Here is a 24,882-nt window from a genome sequence, read left to right on the forward strand (position 1 = left end):
ATGACAGATGTTCAAAAAATATAGAGAAGATGAATGGCTTGTGGGGTAGACATTGGCACTTTTTTTGTTGTACAAGTAAATATTAAGATTATAATCAGATCTGACTACTAGCAACCTGTACTTAAGGTAGTGGCAAGGGAAAGAATTCCTCTGACAGGATAAGGGTCTCTGTAAATTTATACAGGAAAGACAAAAGGCAAGATATTGACACCAAGCTTCCTGAACCTCAGAAGTCCTTTTCTAAACCATTAGGGTAATATATTCCATGTATGAACTTATGAAAATCAGCCTATCAAGTGCCAGGTACTGGGCTTGATGGAGATACAACAATGTATAAGATTTGGCACTCTCCCTCAAAGGATCTATTCAATATTGGCAGCCCTTTAGGTTTTCCATGAAGTTCCCTCATTCCCCTTCTCTCTGACATCATCCAACCCTATGACTGCAATCAAGGTAGGCATGTGCTTAATAACAGGCATCAATATAGTTACAACGCCCAACAAAGGGGTTAGGAGTCTACAAAACAGATGCCAAGAATGCTCTGGCTCTGCTGAACTTGGCTCCTCTTTCTGGAAGTGTTGGCCACAATATTCTTATTCTGAATTCAAGTCCAGAAGAGCCATTGCCCAAGAAAGTTTCCAGGTTAAGTGTTCAAATCACTTCCCACCTCATCCTCATACCTAACAAAAGTAAGAAGGGAATGGGCTAGAGTTCTGCAGCACAATAGTTGAGCGTGTAGAGACCCTGGTGCAATAAATCACAGATTTCCTTACATTTACTCTTTGGTGTAGTTCGGCCTTTGTTTCCTCATCATCCCACAGGTCATCAGGAAGAGAGTTGTAATCAGCCTGCCACTGAGATACAAAGTTTTGCTTGTGATCTGGACGCTTTAGAAACTGCTGGAAATTTGTTCTGTAAGGCATTAAGAGAATGAGATGGATCTTACACAACATGCCTCCAGACTATAAAATTCTAACTTTGGAAACTTTACTTACCTAATCTCATACAAGTAAGTAAGCACAACATGCTGCCCTTCTCTCAGATGCCTGAGAACTGTTTTGATGGAGTCTATATAGGAATTTTCTATTAGTTTCCAGTAAGGTACTAGAAATGAAGGCATTTCCTGTTAAATGGTAAAGCATAAAAATAATTATTTCAAAGTGAAAATACTTCTGAATAATTGAGCCAAAAGAGAGCAATACTGAGCAAAAGGACCAAGATGCGGCTGCAATTATCTAAAGCATTCTCTGTGAAACTTCTTGCTGCTCCTCTCCTCCCCTCCCCCAGTTAATTCCTATTCCAAATACATTCTTTGTGTCTCAGTTCAGACATAATGTCTTCCAGAAATCCTTCCGTGATCCAAAAGGTCTAGAAGGTCATCTTCTGAAGTTCTGGAGTTCTATTTTAGCACCTTGTACTTCTCCCCTCATAGTAGTGATGACATTAATGGCAACTGCTTATTCATGTGTCCACATTCACCTCTAGAATATCAGTCTCATAAAGCCAAGAACAATGGTTATTTTATCCACCTCTCTATAGTTTTTCCTATTAGTACCACAGTGTCTGGAACACAGAAGGTGCTTGAGAAATATTTACTGTATGAATAAATAGATGCCATATTTTGCCTACGTTGGAAAACTGCCTATCGTGGAGAATATCTATCTAGTGTTTGTGTCAGGGCAATGAAAAATTGCCCTGAAAAATTAGAAAGTTTCTTTATGTTATCTTTAATGAAACAAGTAAACAATCAAAACCAAGAAATAATCAAAATGAAATAAAATTGAAGACATAATATATTCAATATAAATTCTGTGTACTAATTATTCATTTATTGGCTGTGCATTTATTTAATCAGGGAATTACACATGAGGACCTGAGAGATCATTTGGCTAATCTTTCCAACTAAGAAATGCCAAATACTAGATGTAAAGTATCCAATCTCTCTGTGGACCTCACTGATACATTAAGCAGGACATTTCAGGGCAAGCCTTTCAGTGTCACACATCTCGTGTTACTGGAAAATTCTCCCTGTGTTGATCAGAAACTTGCCTTCTTGTAGTTTCCACTTACCAGCGCTACCTGTGCCCTTTAGAGAAGGGCAGACTAAATTCACACAGTCTTCCCTGTGACAGGCTGTCAGATATTTGAGGACATTAATGAGGGTAGGTAGTATGGGATTCAAGATGAAACTTGATTGTTTTTGTAGTCCCAGCCTCTAGTATGGCATTTTCTCATAACAGGCCCTCAATAAATTTTACTATGGTTGTAATCAGACTTAACCTGAACTCAGTTTTATCGTTAAATTTTTAGGAGACTGGATGTTTCCATCTGGTTCTAAAAGTCTATGATTCAATGTCTAGTAACATTTGAAGTATTCATTTATCTAACTTAAACATTTACAGTTCCTTTAATGTTCCTCTGACATTATTTTAACATCTTTTTCTTTCCTGGTTCTCCCCTCTGGTTTCTATTCTTTCATGATCTCTCTCTCAAAGGATGAGGTATCCAGAATGGTAATAAAGAACATTTTAAAGAAGCCTACTACTAAAGAAGACTAAGTCTTCTTTTCCCTCCTAGTTGACTTTAATATATTAATTCACACTCTCTGCATGGAGAGTTACCTAACTGAAGTATCACCCTGCTCACAGATTATCATTTATTCATAAGAACTTTATGAGATATTGTCAAATACTATTTTGAACTCAAGATATACCGTGTTAATGGTCTTTCCCTGATCCATCTATGCAACCTTGCTCTCAAGGAAAAGGAATGGACCAGTTCATCAGGACTTAGCCTTAGTGAAACTGTGTGGGCTCTGGGTTTAGTTATTTTTCAAAGAGAGATAGAGACAGAGTGCGAGCAAGAGAGGGGCAGAGAGAGGGAGACACAGAATCTGAAGCAGGCTCTAGGCTCCAAACTGTCAGCACAGAACCCGACACGGGGCTCAAACTCACAAAACCATGAGATCATGACCTGAGCTGAAACCAAGAGTTGGACACTTAACTAACTTAGCCACCCTGGTGCCCCTGGGTGATCATTTTTGTAGTTTATACATGCTCAGAAGTCATGCTTTTAATAATTTTCTCTCAAATTTGGTCAGGGCTTACTGTATAGAGTATTTGTCTATGTGTTACTAAATCTCATCAGCCCTTTATTAAATATTTAGGTATTTGCCTACATCTGGTCTTCTGGAATCTCCCATATCCTCTGTGATTTCTATGGGTTATTGATAATATCATGTCTGTAGGTTCCTCCAGTCTCTGGGATATAATTTTCCTGGGTCTGGGGACTTGAACTTATATCATGTGCCTAGATATTCAAATCTGTACTTTCCAATTAAATAGTCTTCTTTTCATTGGATAAGACTGAGCATAATAGGAAATCAGTAGCCAAAGCAAATATGCACCAAAGCTTCCGGAGCTAAAGTGCAAAAGCCCCTCACTCTGATTGCCTTCTTGGTTCCCTCTGCACCTCCCCTGTGGCCGACAAAGGGAGAAGGACACAGGCTGTCCTGAAACTTGGCTGCTGCCTCCACCTGGGAGAGCCAGATATGAAAGCAGTCTCTCTCAGTCTCTCAACCTCTCTGTCTCTGTCTCTCTCTCTCTCTCTCTCTCTCTCTCTCTCTCTCAATATACCTTCCCCCCTCCCTTTTCTCCTTCTCCCCCTTCTTCTCTCTCTGTCCACATGCCTACTGAGGTAGGTAGATATGGAGTCCTTGGAAGGCCTAAAACCAGGTTTACCAGATAAAATATAGGAGGCCCAGCTAAGTATATTGATAATCTGAAATTCAAATTTAACTAGGCATCTGTCTTTCTTCTTGTTTGGCAGGTAAGCTCTGCAGCCCATGTGTGAGAAGTTTAGGATGGGAAAAGGACTAAAGTGGATCATGTGGTGGCTTTGTTTCTAGGCTCTAGACTACTTCTAGCTGTAGCAGAATGTGTTCTCCACACGGCTTCGCTTAGGTTACCAGAGCTAGAGCTCTGTGCTGCATATCTTCCATCGTCCCTCCAGACCAACCTCCTGTCCTTCATTCTTCATGCTGCTCGGCGCCCTGGAAGGCTAACTTATGTGAACTATTTCAGGAAACAACCTCATCCTCCATGTCCTGGGGAAGATATGTGAGAGCAGAAAGAAATTGAGGTCTGGTTACATATTTGCCTGCTCCTCTCTGCTGCGTCACGGTGGGTGGCTGCATCCCTCTGCTGAAGGCCACAGCCCTCTCCATGCAGAGGTCCTCTTGAGGTCCAAGCATTTGCTCCCTTTCCTCACATTCTCAGGGCTACAGACCATATGACTCCCGGCTACCCTTTACTTGGGAGTAATAATCGAATCCTTGTATGTTCCCTTATTTTTGACCTTTTATTTAACTCTCCTTAAATTACCAATATAATTCTGCTTTCTGCCAGAACCCTGACTGCTAGAAGATCTACATGGAAGCCAGTACCATATCTCAATGTTAATGTTTATTTTTTTTTTTAATTTCTATCCTCTATTTCCTTCTTATCCTCTATGAATTTATCCCTCTCATGAGCTTCAAGGTTTGGAGTTAAGAATTAGATTTCAATATTTTTGTCTCTTACTCCCAAGCCCTCCCAAATAAGATCATTTTAATTTTATCTCCTTCCCAACAACCTCTTCATTTTTAAGTAGGCTTCACATCTAGCATAGAGCTCAATATGGGGCTTGAACTCTTGACCCTGAGAGCAAGAGCTGGACGCTTATTTCACTGAGCAAGCCGGGTGTCCCTCCCAACAACCACTTCTATACCCTCGTTCTATGACGAGTTTTTAAATATATTTATTTCAAAAAGTAGGTTCTGTTTGGCTGAGTGATATTATATACATCCATAATTATATCATTTAATGTTATCATCTTTAAATAGTTTCTGTTCTAACTTCCTTATCAATGCTAATTAATTAATTCAGTAGAACTCTATCAAGAATCTACACTGTGTGTGATTCTGTATTGAATACAATTTTCCACCCTCTCTCAAAGAGTTTATAATATGATCTGGAAGATAAGACATTTCCCTAGGAAAGATCAATAATAACATCAACACCACAACCACTGAAATTCACGATTGTGTCTCAGATTCCTGCATAGATGGTCCGCACTCAGAATTCCCTGAAGATTGCAATGTAAAAAACAGGGGCTTCATCTTTTACAAAGCTCTTTGTCTTTGAAGAAGTGTTAAAGACCATTCTTGGTGATTTTCTTGATATGATTCATCTATCGAAGCAACCAGATTTGCCTAGGCGGAGACTGGGTTTTGCGGTTGTCAGAGAAAAAAGAACTGAATGGAGTTTCCAGGGCTCACTGGGGGTATCTCCTGGCCTCATATGGGTGTACCTGTTTAAAGTTCTCAGTCCAGATAGCTATCTGTTCTTTCATTAGTTTAGTCAGCTTCCAAAAATTTCTCTTTCTAAAAAGTCAGAGGTTAAACTTCATTTGAAAGCATTATAATGTCTGCATGAGAACATGGATGGAGGGCTGTAATTTGCTGGATATGTGTTCTGAGAAAGTCATTCTTCCAGGAAACGGCATCTCTGCTTGTCCCTGGGGAGAAAATTGGTCTTTACAGAACCCATTTGTTCTGCTTTCAGCACTCAATAGCAGTTCAAAGTATGATTCAGAAACTCGAAAAAGTAGAGGATACAGTGTAGTTCAATGAGTAGTCTCAAAAATTCACCTCTGCTTTTTGATGAGTATATTTATCACCAGCTGTGAAAGGCCTTCTAGATGGTGCAAGTAATGGTGTAAATCTTACTGTAAATAATAGAAAGACTAGCTTCTACTAGCTTGAATCTAAACTGCCATACCTCAGGAATTGGCTCATTCACATAGACCCATTCTTCTGATCCTGGCTTAGGTGGTGGTGGCACTATGGGAGTAGGTGACACCTCTGCAGAATCAGCAGGTGACTTCTTTACCGGTGCTTTCCCTCCTGGTGATTTTCCTTTAGGAGAACCTTAAACGTGCATATTATATCATTTCACTACAATTGTATGAACAGAACCAGATTCTGGTAGATGAATAAATCTAGCATTACTGTGGACTTCATGCAATTCATTAAGCAATTTTGGGGAGACTTACCAAATCAAAAATCAAAACCCCAATTCTCTACAGCCTCCAAATTAACCAATAATACCCACTAACAGGTTTTTTTTTAGTTTATTTATTTTGAGAATGAGCAAGAGAGAGAGAAAGAGAGAGAGAAAGAAAGAGACAAAGAGCATGCATGCACAAGCAGGGGAGGGGCAGAGAGAGGGGGACACAGAGAATCCCATGCAGGCTCCACACTGTCGGCACAGAGCCCAAAGTGGAGCTCAATCCCATGGACCATGAGAACATGACCTGAGCCAAAATGAAGAGTCAGATGCTTAACCAACTGAGCTACCCAGGCACCTCCAGTAACAGTTTGTTTAAGCTCCTAAATTTCTTTTGTCCAGTTGGCTATGAAAAGCAACTTGACATTTTATTTTTATCTCTTTCCTTGATTTCATAATGAACATATGGTTCTTACAAAGTATAGATTGTAAAATGCATTTCATTGACATTTGCAAGTAATGGCAAATTAAATTCTCCATCCAGAATGAGAAAGAAAGTAAGTCTAATATGAGTGATGCTCTTTATGTTTTTTTGAAGCTCAGGGGAGGAGCAGGGAGGAAGGAGGCTATGAAGAGTCAGTGGGAGTCAGTGAAGGATGTGGGGAAGGAGGTGGGGTATTACAGCTTCTGAATGTCTCCACATTCCCTGAACGAGACAGAGGGTTTCTGAGTGGGAAACTTTATTTCTTGCTATAGTCAGGGAGTATGGATGAAGGTACTTGCTGTGTCATAGCCTGGCTGAATTAAGGCATGAGAGAGAGAAGGGGAGAGAAAGGAAAGAGAAAGGAAGGATGAGGAGAAGGTGGAGGAGGAAAAAGAAGAGGAAAAAAATGAAGTCTAATGTTCAGTTCAGAATCCAGAAAGGGCATATGCTTCACTTCCCCCAAGAGCATCAAGAAGGGAATCTAGACCAGTTGAGTGGTGTGGCACTCTTACGGTCTGAAAGGTTCTGTGATTGATCAAAGTAGCTTAACTCAGAAAGCCTAATATTTCCTTGAAAGATCAAGGTTATTATGGTTTAGAAATTCAGTCAGTTTAAATTACACTTACCTTCAGAATAATTATTGAAATTTTAGATGCAGTTTATAGATGTCTATAGATTTGGGAACACTTTATTTCCCAAACTATATTTCCTTAATGAGTACTATTTAATGATAATGCCGTTTAGAAAAATAAATACATCTTAAACTTTAATTCTGGTTAAAAATATATTGATTACAAGTAGAAGGGAAATTGTCACTTATGTCTTATGGACAGTTTAGATGACTTCAGTTATATATATTTAAAAATAGTATCCATTAGGGGCACCTGGGTTACTCAGTCGGTTAAGCGTGAGACTCTTGATTTCAGCTCAGGTCATGATCTCACTGTTTGTGAGTTCAAGTGCCACATTGGGCTCTGAGCTGACAGTGTGGAGCCTGCTTGGGATTCTCTCTCTCTCCCTCTCTCTCTGCCCCTCCCCTGCTCACTGTCTCACTCAAAAGTAAATACAAAAACTTTATAAAAAATATTGTCCATTATTCCAGTCTGAAGTTGAATCTAGACATTTTTAAATTAGAAAAAAAAACAAACTAAGAAAATCTTTGTTCAGGCAATAACCAACAATGTTTATAATTTGATATATATTTCAATATGATGATTTTTCATTATTTGACCTGAATTTCTTGTGAATTAAAAGTGCTAACAGTATAGCTACCTTCAGATGGATTTCTCTAAGAACTTTGCAATTGTAAATGTGAGACTGGAATGAGTTTCTTTTTTTCTTATTTTCTTAAATATCATGATCATTCAGTGAAAACTAAGAACCAGGAAGTATTTGGGGGCCATTTTGCTTTGATTCCATTTAACTTTTATCTATTTTTTAACAGTGAAAATTCTAAAGGGAAAAATAAAATGTGAATGAGTAAAAATGTATCGATGCCATAGGGAATAGAAATGGATGTCACTTTTGAACAAAATCTATTGGTATCTTAAATGTAACAGGGGGCATTTGTTTTTTAGTACCATTCACCCAATCATATGGAAACTTCAGTTTCTAATGAGAGACCTGCTTTCACTTGAAAGTTGGATCATTTAGTCCTCAGTGTAGCCATTCTATGTTGAAAGAGAAGTAGTATGTATTTATGTTTCTTTTTCTAAATTGTAAACCAATTTAAATATTTTGGGGAATGGGGCATAGAAATAATACATTAGAAATAATTGAATGTCTCTGATATTTAATGACTATCAGAGAGCAATCAGCCTTGGGCTCCAGTTTAATGGTTCTCCAATTGTAGCGATCATCAGAAGTCCCCAGAGGGCTTATTAAAACACAAAATTGCTGGGCTCCTGCAGGAGTTATAGATTCAGCAGGTCTGGTTATGTATTTGTATTTTCAGTAAGTTCTCAGGTGATGTGGATGCTACTGGTCCCGGGACCACATTTCAAGTGCCACTGCCTCAGTGGATAGAGCTAGGTATTACAATTTCATTAGCCTTTTATCTTTTTCCCTCTGTTTTTCCATGCCCTTTCAGTTAAATGTGACTGAAGTTTCTAACACTGACATCACATTTATTGCTAACTGGCCTGGTAGCACCTACAAATATAAGTCAAGTCAGAAGGCAAGCAGTGGATCAATGCCAATACCAGTACATGGGAAGGCCAGTGGAGTTAAAGACAACACTATTCCCCAATGTTTGTTTCATAAAACTCTGGTTCCAATGCATACCCTTGTAAGAGAATTCTGCAGCCAAAATATTTTTGGATATTACATATTGTATCTCCAACTCCCTTAGAGATGCGTGTTGATGTATTTTTTTAAGTCCTGCAATTAAAACCTTTTTAATTTGGCATAACTCAGCATTTTCTGAAATTGGTTGATTATGGAAAACTTTCTTCATTTAGCCCCTCATTAACAACTGTTAGGTAAGGTCATAGGGTTGAAAAAGCTGTTGTTCTATGTAGCTATAACGTGGGACAATGGCAGATGAGTTCAAGAGAGTAAGAAATACTTTGAGAACACCAAAATACACTTGTGAATGGCAATTTAGTGTCAAGATTCCGGGAGAAGAAGGGTAAAGATTGACCTGATATGCAGAGAAGAACAGAAATGAGTCAAAGATGTCAATAGCAGGAAATACAGATAAGTTTGAAGACAGAAGAAAGAGATAGCTCCTTATACCATAAGAGATTATTTCAATATAATGGTATCAAATGACCTGATATAAACAGTCCCTAGTGTTCACCACCAATATTAATTTCAAATACTAAGAATTAAAATCGTATTTCCTTTTAATGAAGGAAATCCTCTTATACATCCTGAAAAACAGCATTTCTATGTAACAGAAAGACTTCTAAATCATGATTGCAAGTTCACCTATTTCAAATATTATTAAACACAATAGAAATTCAGTAAAATAAAAGCAAAAAATGTTTGAAAGTTCTTAGTTACTTAAATTGAACTAACTGCATGACTCCAGTGTATATATTTTACTGGTTGAACTTGTATTTGCTTATGGTTTGTTTGGAGTGTGTATGCTTTTAACTAAGGATGCTCTTAAAGTATGTACATTATTATGTTTAACTTGATTTGGTAACTAATGTGCATAGTATATTTAATTTATATTTTTGAAAATTCTATGATGATCCTTCATTTGTTTTTGTTGATCATAATGAGAAAGTAAGGAATAAATAATGTAAATGTGAAAATTACATAAATGGGTAGCATAAGTTATAGCCCTTATAGACCTTAACATTTTAGCTAAAATTTACATCTCAGTGTTAACTGACCAGGTGGCTCCAGTTATATATCTTGTTACATAATCGGAAAAGGGTGAGATTCCCTTTGGGTATCTTGGTTATGTATTTTTAAATGGCAAAATAAAGATCCTTTGCAGCCCATTATTTTGTGAACTTGCATACTTTTGGCTTGCAACTGCATTGGCAATTTGTAGTAAAAAATTAAACAAAGGTATACACTTCATGACAACCCTATTTGAATATACTTTGAAAATGTCAACTGTATATATTTATAACTGCATCTCAACGTTCGATTTGTTGTTATAGCTCCTCAACATAAATCTAACTAATATGCTTTCAAGAGCCTAATAGGATTTTTTTCCACCAACTATCAATTACATAAAAAAGCTATATCCCCTTTATTTCACAGAAATAGTTAAAATAAAATACAAAAAAATTAAATGAAATTAGGGTCAGGACAAGGACAACTTAAAGTGGAAGGAAAAAATGGGGAGAGGAATTAGAAAGCAGATATTGAGATCCTGGTACCCTCGCACAAGTACAGCCACTCTGTGAACTTTTGGACGGCCAAGAGAGGAAATACTATCATTTAGATGTGCTAATTATCTAAGCACTCAGAGGAAGAAAGATTTTCCTGTCCCTTGATTCTGAATGAAATTTCTCACCTAGAATTTCATATAGGGGCCATTAAATGATGTAGTAGGCATATCATCCCCTCAGAACATAAAATGGCAGGTTGTTATTGGTATAAGGAAAGTTTCACCTCCACTGCTATGCTGTATTGTGAAGGGAGTTGAGGACTTTGTACCGCGCGTTATCAGTGAAGGCAATTTGATGGGAGCCCAAGAAACAGGTTCAGCATAGAGCTTTCTGAAGGCATAGCTTAGCCCAAGGATAATACTGATAATTTCTATGATGAATGGATGTTCTGTATATTAGATATCTCTAAATTATTTCCCACCAGCATCACTTTTCTCAGCAAGACCTGTGCTAAAATCCAAACTATAGAAATATTGATGTTATATTCTTTGGTAACAGCTTCTAGTTTACAAATGTCCAAGAGAAGTATAGTATGTGTTCTACTATACAAATCTGGCTCTTTTCATTGAGGCAGTTATAAAAGGCAGAATCATATTGAACCATGTCTATCTTTATCTGTGGTACCTTTTCTTTTGAGTGAAGTTTCACCTTTCTTCCCTTTTCCTTCTTGAGGAGAGTCTTGCTTACCATGCAAGGGCTCTAAACAAAATTCAAGACATAAAAATTATTGATGATTTTCTTTACTATCCCGGGCTAGATTATTTGTAAGCAATCAAGTGTTATTTCTCACAGATAAACAGTTATCTTTGTGAGGTCTTTGCAGTGAGCTAAAATTAATCTGAAGACAGAATGGATTAAAACTGGAATGACAGCCCTTATAGTGCTATTCTGTTTTGTCACACTGAGCAGTTCAGTCCTAAGTTCAATATCAATATTTGGCAGTGGATTTGATTGTAAACTCTTTGAGGCAACATGGCTACAGAGTGTTAAAAGTTAGTTACAAGTCCATTTGAAGCATAGGGCTCTATGTTGATTTATTTCAACTAAATGATCCTTATAAAATAAGACAGCCAAATCTGTAATAAGAATGACACAAAAACAATTTGAGGAAGGGCTGAGTAACCACATTGACTTGAGATGGTGCATCCTCGAACTTTTCTTGACCCCACACACTTGGTTGCCTCGTGACTTGTACATTTCCATTTTACACTGGCTATAACTTGTCATGTAAAGAATGATTTGTGTATATTTATCTTGGATTCCTTGGACTCTAGTTCAAAATCATACTGAAAGGGGGAAAATGGGAAACTGATGATTTAAAGGTCAGTAAGGTGTTCCAAACAATAAATTAGTTCTTCGAAAAAGTTCTCTACATGCCACATTATTCACCAAACAATTTCAATCATTACCTACCTTTTGCCCTGGGCTACAGTTTATTCTTCATTGGAAGGATGGACATATGGGGCAGTTTAAATACCTATGATGGAGACACCCTGTATGACCTATTATCTACATTCAGAAGTGATAATTATAAGAATGTATAAATGCATAGCACATATCACATTTACTTCTCAGATTCATCAACCAAGATTTCATAGAAATAAGAAGGGAATAGGGAAGGATTCATAAAATAAGAAAGAAATAAGGGATTCATAGAAATAAGAAGAAATAGGGAAAGATTAACTCTGAAACGTTGTTAACCTCTGTAAAAGGACTTTTAAACATCTACATAGCTGACCACCAAACTCAAAAAATAAATAAATAAACAAAATCCAAACTGAATTAGTTGCTTTTTCAGAAATAAACATTATCATCATCATCATCATCATCATCATCATAACAATAAAGTCTAGATAAGCTCCTAATTCCTTTAATAACAATACTTTGGGTAACCAACTATTTAGCTAATTGTAAGTGAGTACTAAACAAGGCATCAGAGAAAAGAAGTTAAAAATAGAGATACCTGAATTTGTAAAGGACACTGAATTTATAAGGCACTGTGGGCAAGTCTAATTTCTTCTGATTTTTTAAATCAGTTCCAAAATATATTCTGAAATCTCAAAAAATATTTTTCAATAGAAGCATGGATATCGTACTATTGTATTCTGTCACATTGACAACTTTGGTTTTAGATTAAATTCTGAAGTTTGGTAGTGGATTTAGTAATAAACCCTTTTAATGGAACGTAACTGTGAACTCTTTCAAATTTAATCCCTAGCACATTTGAAGCAGATATAAAATGCAGAACTATATACAATGTAGAATTATACAGGGACAAAATGACTGTTAGTACTCAGCGCACTGGCCTCCCTCTTTACTCTATTTCCATCCTGATTGATTGATTGATTGATTGATTGATTGATTTTTGTAAATAATTCCTTTTTTCATCTCAACTTCTAAAGATCATAGTTGGGTATTTAAGCTGGGCATGTTCAGAAGCCTCGGGCTTTCATTTCTGAAAATGCTTTCATTTGAAAAAACAAACTGTAAATTATTTACATAGAAATAAACAAACCTGCCAGAAACTTTCCCCCTAAAATTGCTGAACTAAGCCTCCCTGAGCTGTAAGGGCAGAGGTCGGTTTTGGTTTCTCTGCCTCCCTCTACTGACCCATCAGTGCCCTCAAGCTCTGAGATCTCTCTCCAATAACTTGATAAGATAACTCGTTGTTGTTGGAAGGCAGTAATTAGGCCTCTGGAGATTAACACTTGGATACGTTTTTAAAGATCAGGCATTAGGCCTGTCCTTGGTGAAAAAAAGAGACAGACGCAAGCACTCTTTTAAGCAACAAAGCTTTATTATTCCTTCAATGCACAGTATTCAAGAATACAATTTTAAAATCGTGAGCAAACTTCAGAAACTTAAAGACTGAACTGGGTTCTAACCAGAACCACTAGAGATTGGTTTCAGGGAATGGTTCAAATACCTAGATCCTCCAGATTGTGAGCAGACCGAGGGGGAGGTCGTGGTGGGGAGAGCCATGGTCATGGGTTAAAGGACTATATTAGATAACACTAGGCTTACTTGAGCCACTGTCATAACTGTCTTCCCTGGTTCTAAACATCATTTTAAAGATTTCCATCTTTCCTCCAGACCTCTGATTTTTTTTTTATTCCTAATGAGGCAGTGAGAAAAGGGTGTATATTTAATTTATGGCTTTGTGCTTCATTGCTCCTATGATACAAAACATTTCTTTAGAATTTGTGTATTTTGCCTTTAGTCAAGCCCCATTTTATTGGAACACAGTGGTCTTTAATAGACCATAATATATGTTACTTAAGTCTTCAAATTTATTTGTTTAATATAAATAAATTCAACTTAAAAATTTCACATCCATCTCAAATCTCTCCATGAGGTAGAAAGATCTGGAGTTTAGAAATACAATCCTAACACACAAGATCAAGGATGCCTAGGTAGCCTTAATGCACAACCAGCTGCTTCACAAAGCTACAACTAGAAACAAGGACCACATTTGTCTCCTATACACAGCACCAAACTGATACTAACATTCTACCAATGTCATGCAGTGCAACAGTTAAGCACTTCACTTTGTCATTATATTTATCCTCTACCACTGAAGTTAATAGTCCTTAGTGTTTCGGGATCTAGAAAGAACTTAAGCCAAAACAAACGCTTTACCCATATATGCTATAAATTACAAACATATACGTTACTGAGATGCCAGGTGCTTGTTTCTATCCATTTATTGTCACATAAATTCACACTAATGATTAAGTCACATATGAATTCTAGTCTCTGATGAAGTCTGTTGATTTTTTCCCCTTATTCTTGTGAGTAACTGGCTTTACTAACTCATTTTCTGAAGATGTTCTCACTCTACAAAAACATAAGTCTATGGTTCAGCAGACAGATGTCTGAACTTTTGATCTGCTCTAAGTTCTTTCTGGTTATTCTCTATGCCCTCCCTATTCTCATCTGTGGTCTTCTTCTAATCGAGAATTGGGTATGAGGACCTCAGACTCCCTCCTACACAGTAAAGTACCTGGGCTTTGTGACAACCATAGCTACTAAGGGCTTTTCCACTTTCATCTGAGTCATCACTTGGTTTCATACTATTGAAGTTGCTTAAAGTCTAACTCTGAGTGAATGCATTGGTACTGTTATTTGTAATTCTTATCTAAGTGAAAATAAGAAACTGGCAGAGGATTATAAATTATTCTGTCAATCACCTGATGGTGGTTTCCCTTTTGCAGCAGGAGTTTTTGAATGCTCACGCTGAGGATGGGTCTCCTTCTCTTTTTCTGGCTCAGGTGGAGGGGGAGGTGGGGGTGGAGGCTCAGCCAGGGGAACTTCTTCCTTTTTCTCAGCTTCCTTCTCTTCTAATTTCTTTTTAACTTCAAAAAGATGATAAGAATGAACTTTTAGTAGAGACTCTAGACACCCGCTATTGCACTTGAACCAAGCTAAGCCTAAATTAATATAAAATTCCCCTTGCTGATTTAAGGCTAAATTCATGTTTTAAGGCTCTCCTTTAAATCATCCAGTCCTTAAAACTAGGATTTGAAGCCTTCTCTGCCTAGTTAGACATGCTATTTTCTTTGCCTTTTATGGTGATGGAGACGAGGAGGATGATGATGATGATGGTGTGGGTGTGTGTGTGCCTGTGTATAGCAGGTAGAAAGGCTTATTGAGGGGTGCCAAATGTAAAAGTGACAACCTAGATGTAGCTAATGCAGTGGAATAGGAAAATAAAGGATTATTTCAAAATTCCCAATGGAAAACCAAGGTGAAGAAAGCATGAAGAGAAGGTGAAGAGCAATGTGACAGAGGTCTTGTGGGTGTGGAGGAAACAGACTTCACCTCACCGCACTGATTTCTGGGAGTAAATACACACAAACCACTTAGAATGGTGCATTGTACTTAAGTCTTAGCAGTTCATTAATTCATGCAGCAACTATTTTATTGAACTTCAATTGTGCCTTGAAGTAAAGGAAGGGTCATAACAATAAGATAAAACTCCCACCACTACTGCTAATAAAATTAGTAGTAGTAAAATCAATAGCAGGCACAGTTCTGGTTGCCAGAGATGGATCAGTAAAACAAAAGGGAAAAATCACTGCCTTGTGAGGCTTGCATTTTAGTGATGGGAAGCAAACCATAAGCCTGATGAATAATTTATACAAGGGGTTGAGAGGTGGTTAAGTGCTGTGGAGAAAAGAAACAGAAGAATAAACAGGATCAGGAGTGCTGTGGGGCAGCTTTTTAAGTTTTAAATAGAGCAGGGGCGCCTGGGTGGCTCAGTGGGTGGCTCAAGGTCTGACTTTGGTGCAGGTCCCGAACTCACCGGTTCACGCCCTACATCCGGCCTTCTGCTGTCAGCACGGAGCCTGCTTGAGAGATCCTCTGTCTCCCTCTCTCTTTGTCCCTCCCTGCATGCTCTCTCTCTCAAAAATAAGCAAACATTTAAAAACGGGACAATTTTATATATACCAGCTTTTTCCTATTTAATAGTACACTATAGTCATTTTTCACCTCAGAACATATATGGAAGTACCGTATCCTTTTATTTTTTATTTTCTTAAATTAATCAGGATGTTTAATTCAGAGTACTGGGCTGGGGTCAGTCAGTGTTTATGGTTTTAATGATAAAATAGTTGTTAAAGTGCTTAACCAGTAGGAATGCAAATAAGTAGCAGTTGAGTTTGTTAAAGTATTCAGTGGTTAGAATGTAAAATCTTGAGGAAAATGTTGAAGTGAATCTGACAAAAACAAATTTCTAACCTGTAGATGTTTGAAGCTATACCTTAAAATTGGTGTGTTTGCCTCCCAACAAAGACTCTAAGATTGTTTTGGGAGGTTTACTCTGTCCTCCAGCCTAATTTCTATCAAATAACATGTTCAGCCTCTTAAATAATAAATTGTTTAATACCATCAAGGCATATATTTTGAAATATGTGAAAGAGTAAGAGAAGATTTGAAAATGCCACTGTTTCAGGAAACCTTTACTGTAATTTTGGCTCACTAAGTGAAAATCTAAAGATTTTCATGGCTTATACCTATGTACTATTTTGGTGTCAGTTAACTGATACGTTATGGCGATTAGCTCTTAAATGTAGTGACAGGAGAGAGCCTGCTATCAAGGCAGCTTTAGAATCTTTGTGGTATTATTAACTTTGGCCATTTTTATTATACCAAGAAACTGCAGTTGTCAATACAATTAGGGGTGCCTTTTTTCTTTTAATGTTTATTATTTTTGAAAGAGAGACAGAGACAAGAGAGCAAGCACAGGAGGGACAGAGAGAGAGGGAGACACAGAATCTGGAAGCAGGCTCCAGGCTGGAACTCACTGTGAGATCATGACCTGAGCTGAAGTCGGATGCTTAACTCACCAAGCCACCCAGGCGCCCCAATTAGAGGTGCCTGATAAACAAAAGGGAAAGATTGATTTCTCAAATCATTTTGCAAAGATAAAATTCTCCACTGAAGTCTGGCTTTGGCAGTGTATTGGCCTAAGATCCCTTTCAGTAATACGTTTCAATGATACTATGAAAAGTTAGGGGACAATTATTTTTGGTTGAATGAAGGAGGAAAGAGGTCAGGATGGTTTAATGTAATGAGATGTATTCCAGAAGAAGGCTTAACATAAGTAGCTAATAATCAGTAAATTCACCAATTTTAATAATTTTAAATGAACTGCCCAGAATTTACATCCTAAAAGGAGGGTTAAAGTCCTGAGGCTAACATTGCCATCTGTACCATTCTCTAAAACATTCTTCATTTTAACTCAGCTATTTTTTTTTCCACATGAAAACAGTGTTTTCAGTGAGATTACTTCTTTTGATTAAATTAAAACAGAGAGAAAAATGTCTTAGTTTAGAAATATCTGCAGCAGAGAGTTAAAATCAGAAGATACTTGCAGACGGTACTACTCAAATAAAAGATAGAACTCTGCAATCACATTTTCATTTTCTCCTAAACTCATTAAAACCACACGTTTAGTTATATATGTTCAAAATTATAAAGAAATGTAATTACCTTTATTCTCTTTTTTCATTACTTCAGTCATAAACATTTCTTTTACTTTTTGGCATAAAGATTCTTTATCTACTTCAGCATTGATTTTTATCAAAATATTTTCTGGTTCTGTAAACCATTGCTCCAATAAAGGCCAGTTGTCCAAGAAGCCTATAATTCTGCAAAATAAAAATATTGTATGAATATCATATACCAATTAAAATATTTGGGTAACATTATGCATGATTTACCTGACATGTATAATGAAACAAAAATAAGCTACCAATATAGTTAAAACTGAAAAGCAACTCTAAGAAATTATTTACTTTGAAGAAGAAATTATTTAATACAATCAAGCCATATTTTTTGAAATGCAGTAAAACCTTGGATTGCGGGTAAGTTGTTCTGCAAGTGTTCCGCAAGACAAGCAAATATTTCTTTTATTTTTTTTTAATTTATTTTTAACTTGATAAATGAGCGATGTCCTGCAATATGAGTAGTACGTGAGGCTGAATGTCACATGATCACAACTGAGCCAATGGTTCTTCTCTCTCTCTCTTTCTCTCTGAAGGACCGTGGGTGATCATCTCCCATGCTCAGATGCTTGGTCTCAGGCCATGGTGTTTGGCAGAAATCAGAGACTTTTCAGAACATTGGAGGGTGCCCACAATTGGCATTAGTGTGTTTTTTGTTGCTTCAAAGCACCTATGGACAGTTCTTTGCTTTTACATTCAAGAGTAAGCTTAGGAATGCTTTGCTTTATTCTAGGTAAGGCTGCCTGCAGATATAGACCGTTTTCTCTTCTGCCTTATTGCCAGTTACATTAAATATAGTATACAACAAGAATTTATTAATACTCTACTATAGTCAACATCTGTGTGGACATATACAATGGCCCCCATGCAGAAAAAGGTTGAAAAGAAAGGTGGTAAGAAGGAGATGACTATGGTAGAAGTTAAGAAGGAAATCATTGAGAAGGACCAACGAAGTGTGCAAGTGGCAGAAATTGTAAGATTTTGTAAGAAGTCTATGTCTGCATGTCATCTGCAAAGGAGGAGGGGAAAATGAGATTAGGGAGATGTGTAAAAGGTGGGAAACAGTGCAAAATTTTGTAGAAAAGCGCCACCTGAATAAGGCTGCAGCAGTGTGAGCAACGAATCTCTTTAATGACAATGCAATGTCACATTTCCGTGAAATCCTCAAAAGGAGGCAAAAGCAAATGTCATTGGGTGGGTTCCTTGTTAAAGTTGCATGAAAATAAAAAGATTTCATTGAGCCAATAGATAGCAGTAATTCCACTAGTGATACTGAAAGTTGTCCTACACCATAACCCTCCTCTCTCACCTCCCTCACACCAGCCATGAATGTCTTCAAAGGCAAGTGCAGGTTAATTTATTTTTCTTTATATCTTATATTTTCTTTATTATTTTATATTATATTACATTACAGTATTGTAATATTTTTCTATGAATATTTTTGGGTTGTGAAACAAATTATTTGAGTTTCCATTATTTCTTATGGGGAAATTTGCTTTGATATACAAGTGCTTTGGATTACAAGCATGTTCCGGAAGAATTATGCTCACAAACGTAGGTTTATTGTATATGAAAGAGTAAAAGAAAATTTGAAAATGCCACCATTTAGTGTAATTTTGTTCCACTAAGGAAAATCTAAAGAAAGATCACCTGCATTCATCATAGAGTTAACTCTGAGCACACTTCTCTTGGTAGCTATCAGCTGAGGTCATCTATTTTTCTCTTACAGACAGAAATCAAAGAAACATTTAACTGTAGATAGCTCAGACTTACTTGCTTGACTCACAAATAATCTTGGAATGATTTTTGAAACTTTGTCTTCCTTGAGAATAGATTACTTTTCTCTGGCTCACATCGTATTTTTAGACTTCTCTGGGTTTCATAAAATTGTCTAAGTTTTCTTTCCCAATGAACACACTGCACATGACCAAGAGAATGGGTGTTTTTGTTTGCTTATTTTTGTATAACAGCATTTTAGCAAAATGGAAATAGTTTTAAATTACACTCTGTGGTCTGATGCCTAGCTCTTTCAAATATCATGACCTGCAACTGGCATTTGCGGAATGAGGGTTAAACTAGGATTCCATATAATGAACCATAGAAGGTAGTGTTGCCTGATTTGATTCTCCTCTTCCTAGTTTATGATGACTTATGCTCTGAATATTAAATCTAGCACATGAATATTTCACTTAACATCAAAGCTATTTAGTTTTTTTTTTTTTTATTTGTAAAAGTAAAATGAATGAATGTTGGAAAATACATTTTTTTTCTAGATCTGATCATTTCGAAGTGACTGGGTGTCAGTCCACTCAAAGGGCAAAAAATAAGAAGTAGGGCATTGAGTTTTATTTATTTACTTTTTCAAAGTTTATTTATTTATTTAGAAAGAGAAAGAGTGTGCATGCATGAGCACTCTGTGCAACAGTGGGGGAAGGGCAGAGAGAGAGAGAGAGAGAAGGAGAGAGAGAATCCCATGCAGGTTCTGTGCTGTCAGCACAGAGCCTAATATGGGGCTCAATTTCACGAACTATGAGATCATGACCTGAGCCAAAATCAAAAGTAGGTGGCTTAACAGAGTGAACCACCCAGGCGCCCCAGGACATTGAGTTTTAAACTAACCTGTGCTGAATCTGATGTCTTAAATTCTGGTCTTTATCCATATCCTGGTTTTCAGCAGCTACCTGTTGAGTGATTTCTTCATGAGGTGTTTCACTTGAAAATGCTTCAGCTATGATATAAAAATTAGTTAATTAGATAATTTGCTAAAGCAAAGTTGCAGTAGCACTGCTAAAATGTACTGATGCAAGAAAGTCAAATAGATATGATCATGCCATTGGCCCAATACTAATAAAAATGTTTAACAACATGAAAAGAAAGAGTATAGTTTTGGGATCAAAATTCAAATTTTTCTTCAAAATTGAGGAAAACAAAATACGATATAACATTAAAGAGGAGCTGTAGTTTCAGTGTAGAGGATTTCAGAATTGACTCTGAAGAGGTTAGAATGTAAAGTGATGGGCCATCATGAATAATACACTAGGAAAAAACAATTAGAAAATCAACACTCTGGTGTAAAGATTAAGAATGAAATAACAGGGTGGCCATAAAGTCAAATATGTGTAAAAATTATTTGTCGCTATTATGCTACAATTCAATAAAGTAAATTACATTTCTTTCTAGATTTTATGATCTTTCCTTAGAGAATAGACATAAAAGAACTGACCACAAGTGACCAAAACCAAAAACATCCTCAACAGCTCTGATTGAGTCCTATTTGGGGTTAGTGGTACAAGTCCAAAACACTCATGAACTTAGAATAAATGGAAAATCATAAAGAGAAAAGACAGGCTTGAACTAGACTAAAAGGAATTTAATCAATGCAAGAGAACACAGAAGACACAGAACTAATAGTATTCAGGAAAATGGAGGACCCCCACAGGATATAGCAATCAATTTTTCTCCTTCTACATTCAGGATAGAAAAAGATGAAGTGACTTAGAATACAGAATAATGATTTTAGGTTATTTATAAAACCAAAAGATTACTGACACCAGTGATGAGTAATGGAAGAAGAGTGTGGGAGTTCTTCTCAGGAGGTGCTATCATGCACCATGTCATGGTCACTATCTCAAATTTGTCAAGGCCTTCAGCACATCGATCAGCATTCCTCTTCCCAAACTCCACCCTGGCACTGGTCCCTTCCCCTTCTCTCCACTTCTGGCACTCTTTCCAAGACCGTGTCCACATCCTGGACCTTGAATGGCTCCATCCCTGCAATCTTAATGTCCTACACTCCAACTGTTTCTTTCTAGCACTCCCATATATGATGAATCTCTCCAACATTCATCCAGTCCCTAAATTCCTACACCCTTTCCCCCAAATTTACCAGCATTATCCTGACTTCACTTTATTTTCTAGCAAAGCTGAGTTGAATGGTTGAACACTTCAGCTTCTCTCCCTCATCTAACAACTTCAATTTGTGTCCTTCTGCTACACCAGCCTCAGATGATAATTATCTCTCTTTCCAAGTCTACACTTGCACCAGTAGACATCTTTGAAGAAAAATACAATTTTTTAATTTGTAATCTCACTAATTACTTGGCTTAAAAATCAGCTGATAGATAGAATGGATGGATGGATGGATGGATGGATGGATGGATAGATAGATAGATAGATAGATAGATAATTTGAGATAAGTTTCTTGAGAGTTATCTTCACTCAGGCTCTCCACCTCCTCACCTCCCATTCATGCCTCAATCCACCCCAGACCATCCTTCCCAATCTCCTACTCCATTGAAACAGCTCTCATTCCAGTCACCAAAACCCATCAAGGCCAATGCATATGTTTCAGTCCTTATCTTACTTGCTTTCTCTGTTGTATTTATAGGAAAAATTCAGCATACAATTCTTAAATACTTTTACATGTTATCTTGTTTTTACAACATAACTTGTAAAGCAAGATTGTGATTCTGTAATTGCACAGCTTATAAATGACAAAGAAGGGGTTTGACTCCAGTCAATCTGACTCCAGGCTCTGGACTTGTTTTTAATTTTCAAACTTTTTGTTGAATTATACCTGACAAAAAGAATGCATACATGAACATATAGCTTAGTGACCTCACGAACTGGAAACAGTACCCAGAGCAATGAACAAACATTATCAGCCCTGGAAGCCCCTCCTGTTTCTTCCCAGTTACTATCATGGACGTTAACGATCCAGAGCCTGCACTCAAAACTTCTCTATACCTCTCTTCATATTATGAACACTGCTGCTCCCACTCAGCCTGGACAAGAGACCGAAGCACTGGCTGAAAGCCCAAGCCGCCACTTCATCTTCCATTCTGACACAGTCTTTTGCTCCTAAACTGCCGGTTTCCCTATCCTTAGGTCTCCCTGTTGGCTTTGAGTCTGAGGCATTCCTCTCCGCTCAGCCTTGGCTGGACTGATGCTCAGCCTTTGGGCCCACATGGCTTTGGCTATACGCTGCTTCCTTGTGATGTTGTTCTTCAGGCTTCTCCATAGACTGAAGCATTGCAGGACAGCATGCTGAACCTGACCTTGGAGACTGGGCTCCCATACCCCAGCCTGGACCTCAGGACCCCAGCCCCTACTGGTCTGGGATAAAAACAGTACAACTTTATTTCGAAAAATCTGTCTTGGCTTATGAGACACTACTTTCCCTGGCCTTCTTCCTCTCTAGCTGCTGCTTCTAAACACTTCTTCCTTTGCTCTTCCCAGAAAACTCTGATGTTTTCTGGGGGTCCTCATGGATCTCTCTTTAAAGTACATTTTTACTCCTAGGTGATATCTTGCACCTTCAAATCCTTAACTTTAGCGCATGCTTCCTTCCTGACATCTAGCCCCATTTGGAGAACTGTTCTATGAACATCTTAGCTGAAAAGTCCCAAACGCACTTCACACTCAACGTTTCCCTAAAGAATCTCTATGTATTTTTCATATTCTCTAAGTAAATGGTATCATCAATCAAAACTGTGTGGGTCAGAAACTTGTGGTCATCCTGTTCTCGCTGTGGCATGTCTCCTGTCCTCACTGATCACTGAATTCTGTAGTTTGCCTCCTAAATACCACTTGAAGCTGAGCATTCCCATCTTGCCCCTCCCAGCTTTTGTAATGCCTCTGCTGTTTTTCAGAGGATAAGAGTTTGCTCATTTGTTTTTTGTTTCCAATCTTACTCCCTTCCAATGCATCCTCCACCCTGAGCCAGAATGGACATTATAAAAAGCATATCTAATTGCATAAATCTCAGCTTCAATATCATTCAGTGACTTGACATGGCTTCAGGAAAATGTTCAAACACCTTAACTTGGGGCGAAAGTTTTGGCTGGCCCATGCCTACTCTGCAGGCCCATTTCTGCCCCTCTTCCATACCTTGCTGCCTCTCAGCCCTACTGAGGTACTTGCTGTTGTCTAGATGGACCACACTCACTTGCCAAGATTTGTGATGTGTTTCTCTGTACCTCTCTCCCTTTCTTGGACTGGTCAACCTCTTCTCATGCTGGGCACACCTATTATAACACACAACTAACTATATTATATAATCAGCTTACTTTTGCTTCTTCTTACACTATATTGTCAACTACTTGAGGATAGGGACTTGCCTTTCATTTGTTTATTATCAGTTCCTGGCAAATTATAAATCTTAGATAAATGTTTACTAGTGGTGCCATTTTAGCTCCCTTCACTCTAGACCAGTGCTATCCAACAGAACTTTCTAAGATGATGGAAACATTCTACACCACTGCTGTATGATATGGCAGCCACTAGCCATATGTGTACATAAAACGTAGCCAGTGTGGCTGAAGAACTGAATTTTTAATTTGTTAATTTTAATTAGTTTAAATGGCACATGTGGCTAGTGGCTGCCATGTTAGACACACAACTCTAGACTGCAATCCCTTGGTTCCTTAGCTACAATGTCCACTAAATTCCTTGAAGGTAGGATCCATTTCTTCTTTATTACTCTACATCCAGTGCCTAGCACAATGTCTGGCATCATGCTATAAATAAAAAATGAATATGTGAATGAACAAAATATTGTAGAAGGTTAGAATTTTATTTGAAAAAGTAACTGTCTAAAAAAAAACTGTCTAAACAGTTTAAGTGGGGTTTTGACTAACACGAGGAAATTTCAAAGACCATTCGAACCTTATATTTTAAGAAAAATATTTTTTTTTAGAAAAATCTTAAGATATGAAAGAATAACACTTTTTATCAACTGAAATACTTTAAAATATGAAAGCGGCAGATTGATTTTCAAAGTTGAGGACATATTTAGCATACTCAATTCTGACCAAAATAAGTAAGAATTATAAAGTTAATGATTTCATACTAGTTTTAATGGTTTAGTTGGCCTAAACCCAACAATGGGCTCAGTTAACTTCAAACCAAGAAATACGCAATGTTAGAAATGTATGGTAAAAAGAAAAATCACACTGTGCTTTAATACTAATTTCTGAGGGTATATAAATATGATTATTTATGTGTATATGTGCATAAAATTTGATAAAGGAGAAGTACTCCCTGTGGTAGGGGAGAAAGGGCATTTTAAAGCCTAATTATAAGTCAAGGGTCAAGAATAAAGAAATTAAACAATTTATTTTATTTTTTAAGTTTATTTATTTATTTTGAGAGCACCCAGGGGAAGGAGAGTAGGGGAGGGGCAGAGATATGGGGAGAGAGAGAATCCCAAGTGTGGAGCCTGACTCGGGGCTTGATCCCATGAACTATAAGATCATGACCTGAGCGAAGATCAAGAATCAGATGCTCAACTGACTGAGCCACCCAAGGACTTAAACAAGTTAGATGATAACATCAGCTTTGACAAATTTGCCAGAATCACTCATCATATAATTTTGATAGGGAATTGAAAGAACTCAAACTGGATTGAGTTGGACTTCTTGAAAAATTGTTGCCAGTTGATTTCCTTGTTTCTGAAACATACCACAATATGCTTCCTTTGGAGCCCC

General features: G+C 37.4%; 1 protein-coding gene across 2 annotated transcripts in view; it reads right to left on the reverse strand.

The window, feature by feature from the left end:
* SPEF2 (sperm flagellar 2) overlaps positions 1-24,882 on the reverse strand; it is a 180,404-nt gene that overhangs the window by 79,395 nt on the left and 76,127 nt on the right. For both annotated transcript variants that reach the window (XM_027075275.2, XM_053201534.1), the window contains 7 exons: positions 20,015-20,123; positions 17,382-17,539; positions 14,576-14,740; positions 11,010-11,084; positions 5,820-5,968; positions 996-1,123; positions 774-912 (listed from right to left, as the gene is read on the reverse strand). In XM_027075275.2, the coding sequence (XP_026931076.2) occupies positions 774-912; positions 996-1,123; positions 5,820-5,968; positions 11,010-11,084; positions 14,576-14,740; positions 17,382-17,539; positions 20,015-20,123 (923 nt within the window). The remainder of the gene's footprint in view (positions 1-773; positions 913-995; positions 1,124-5,819; positions 5,969-11,009; positions 11,085-14,575; positions 14,741-17,381; positions 17,540-20,014; positions 20,124-24,882) is intronic.

This window comes from Acinonyx jubatus, chromosome A1 (genome assembly GCF_027475565.1).
Source record: "Acinonyx jubatus isolate Ajub_Pintada_27869175 chromosome A1, VMU_Ajub_asm_v1.0, whole genome shotgun sequence".
Classification (NCBI taxonomy): domain Eukaryota; kingdom Metazoa; phylum Chordata; class Mammalia; order Carnivora; family Felidae; genus Acinonyx; species Acinonyx jubatus.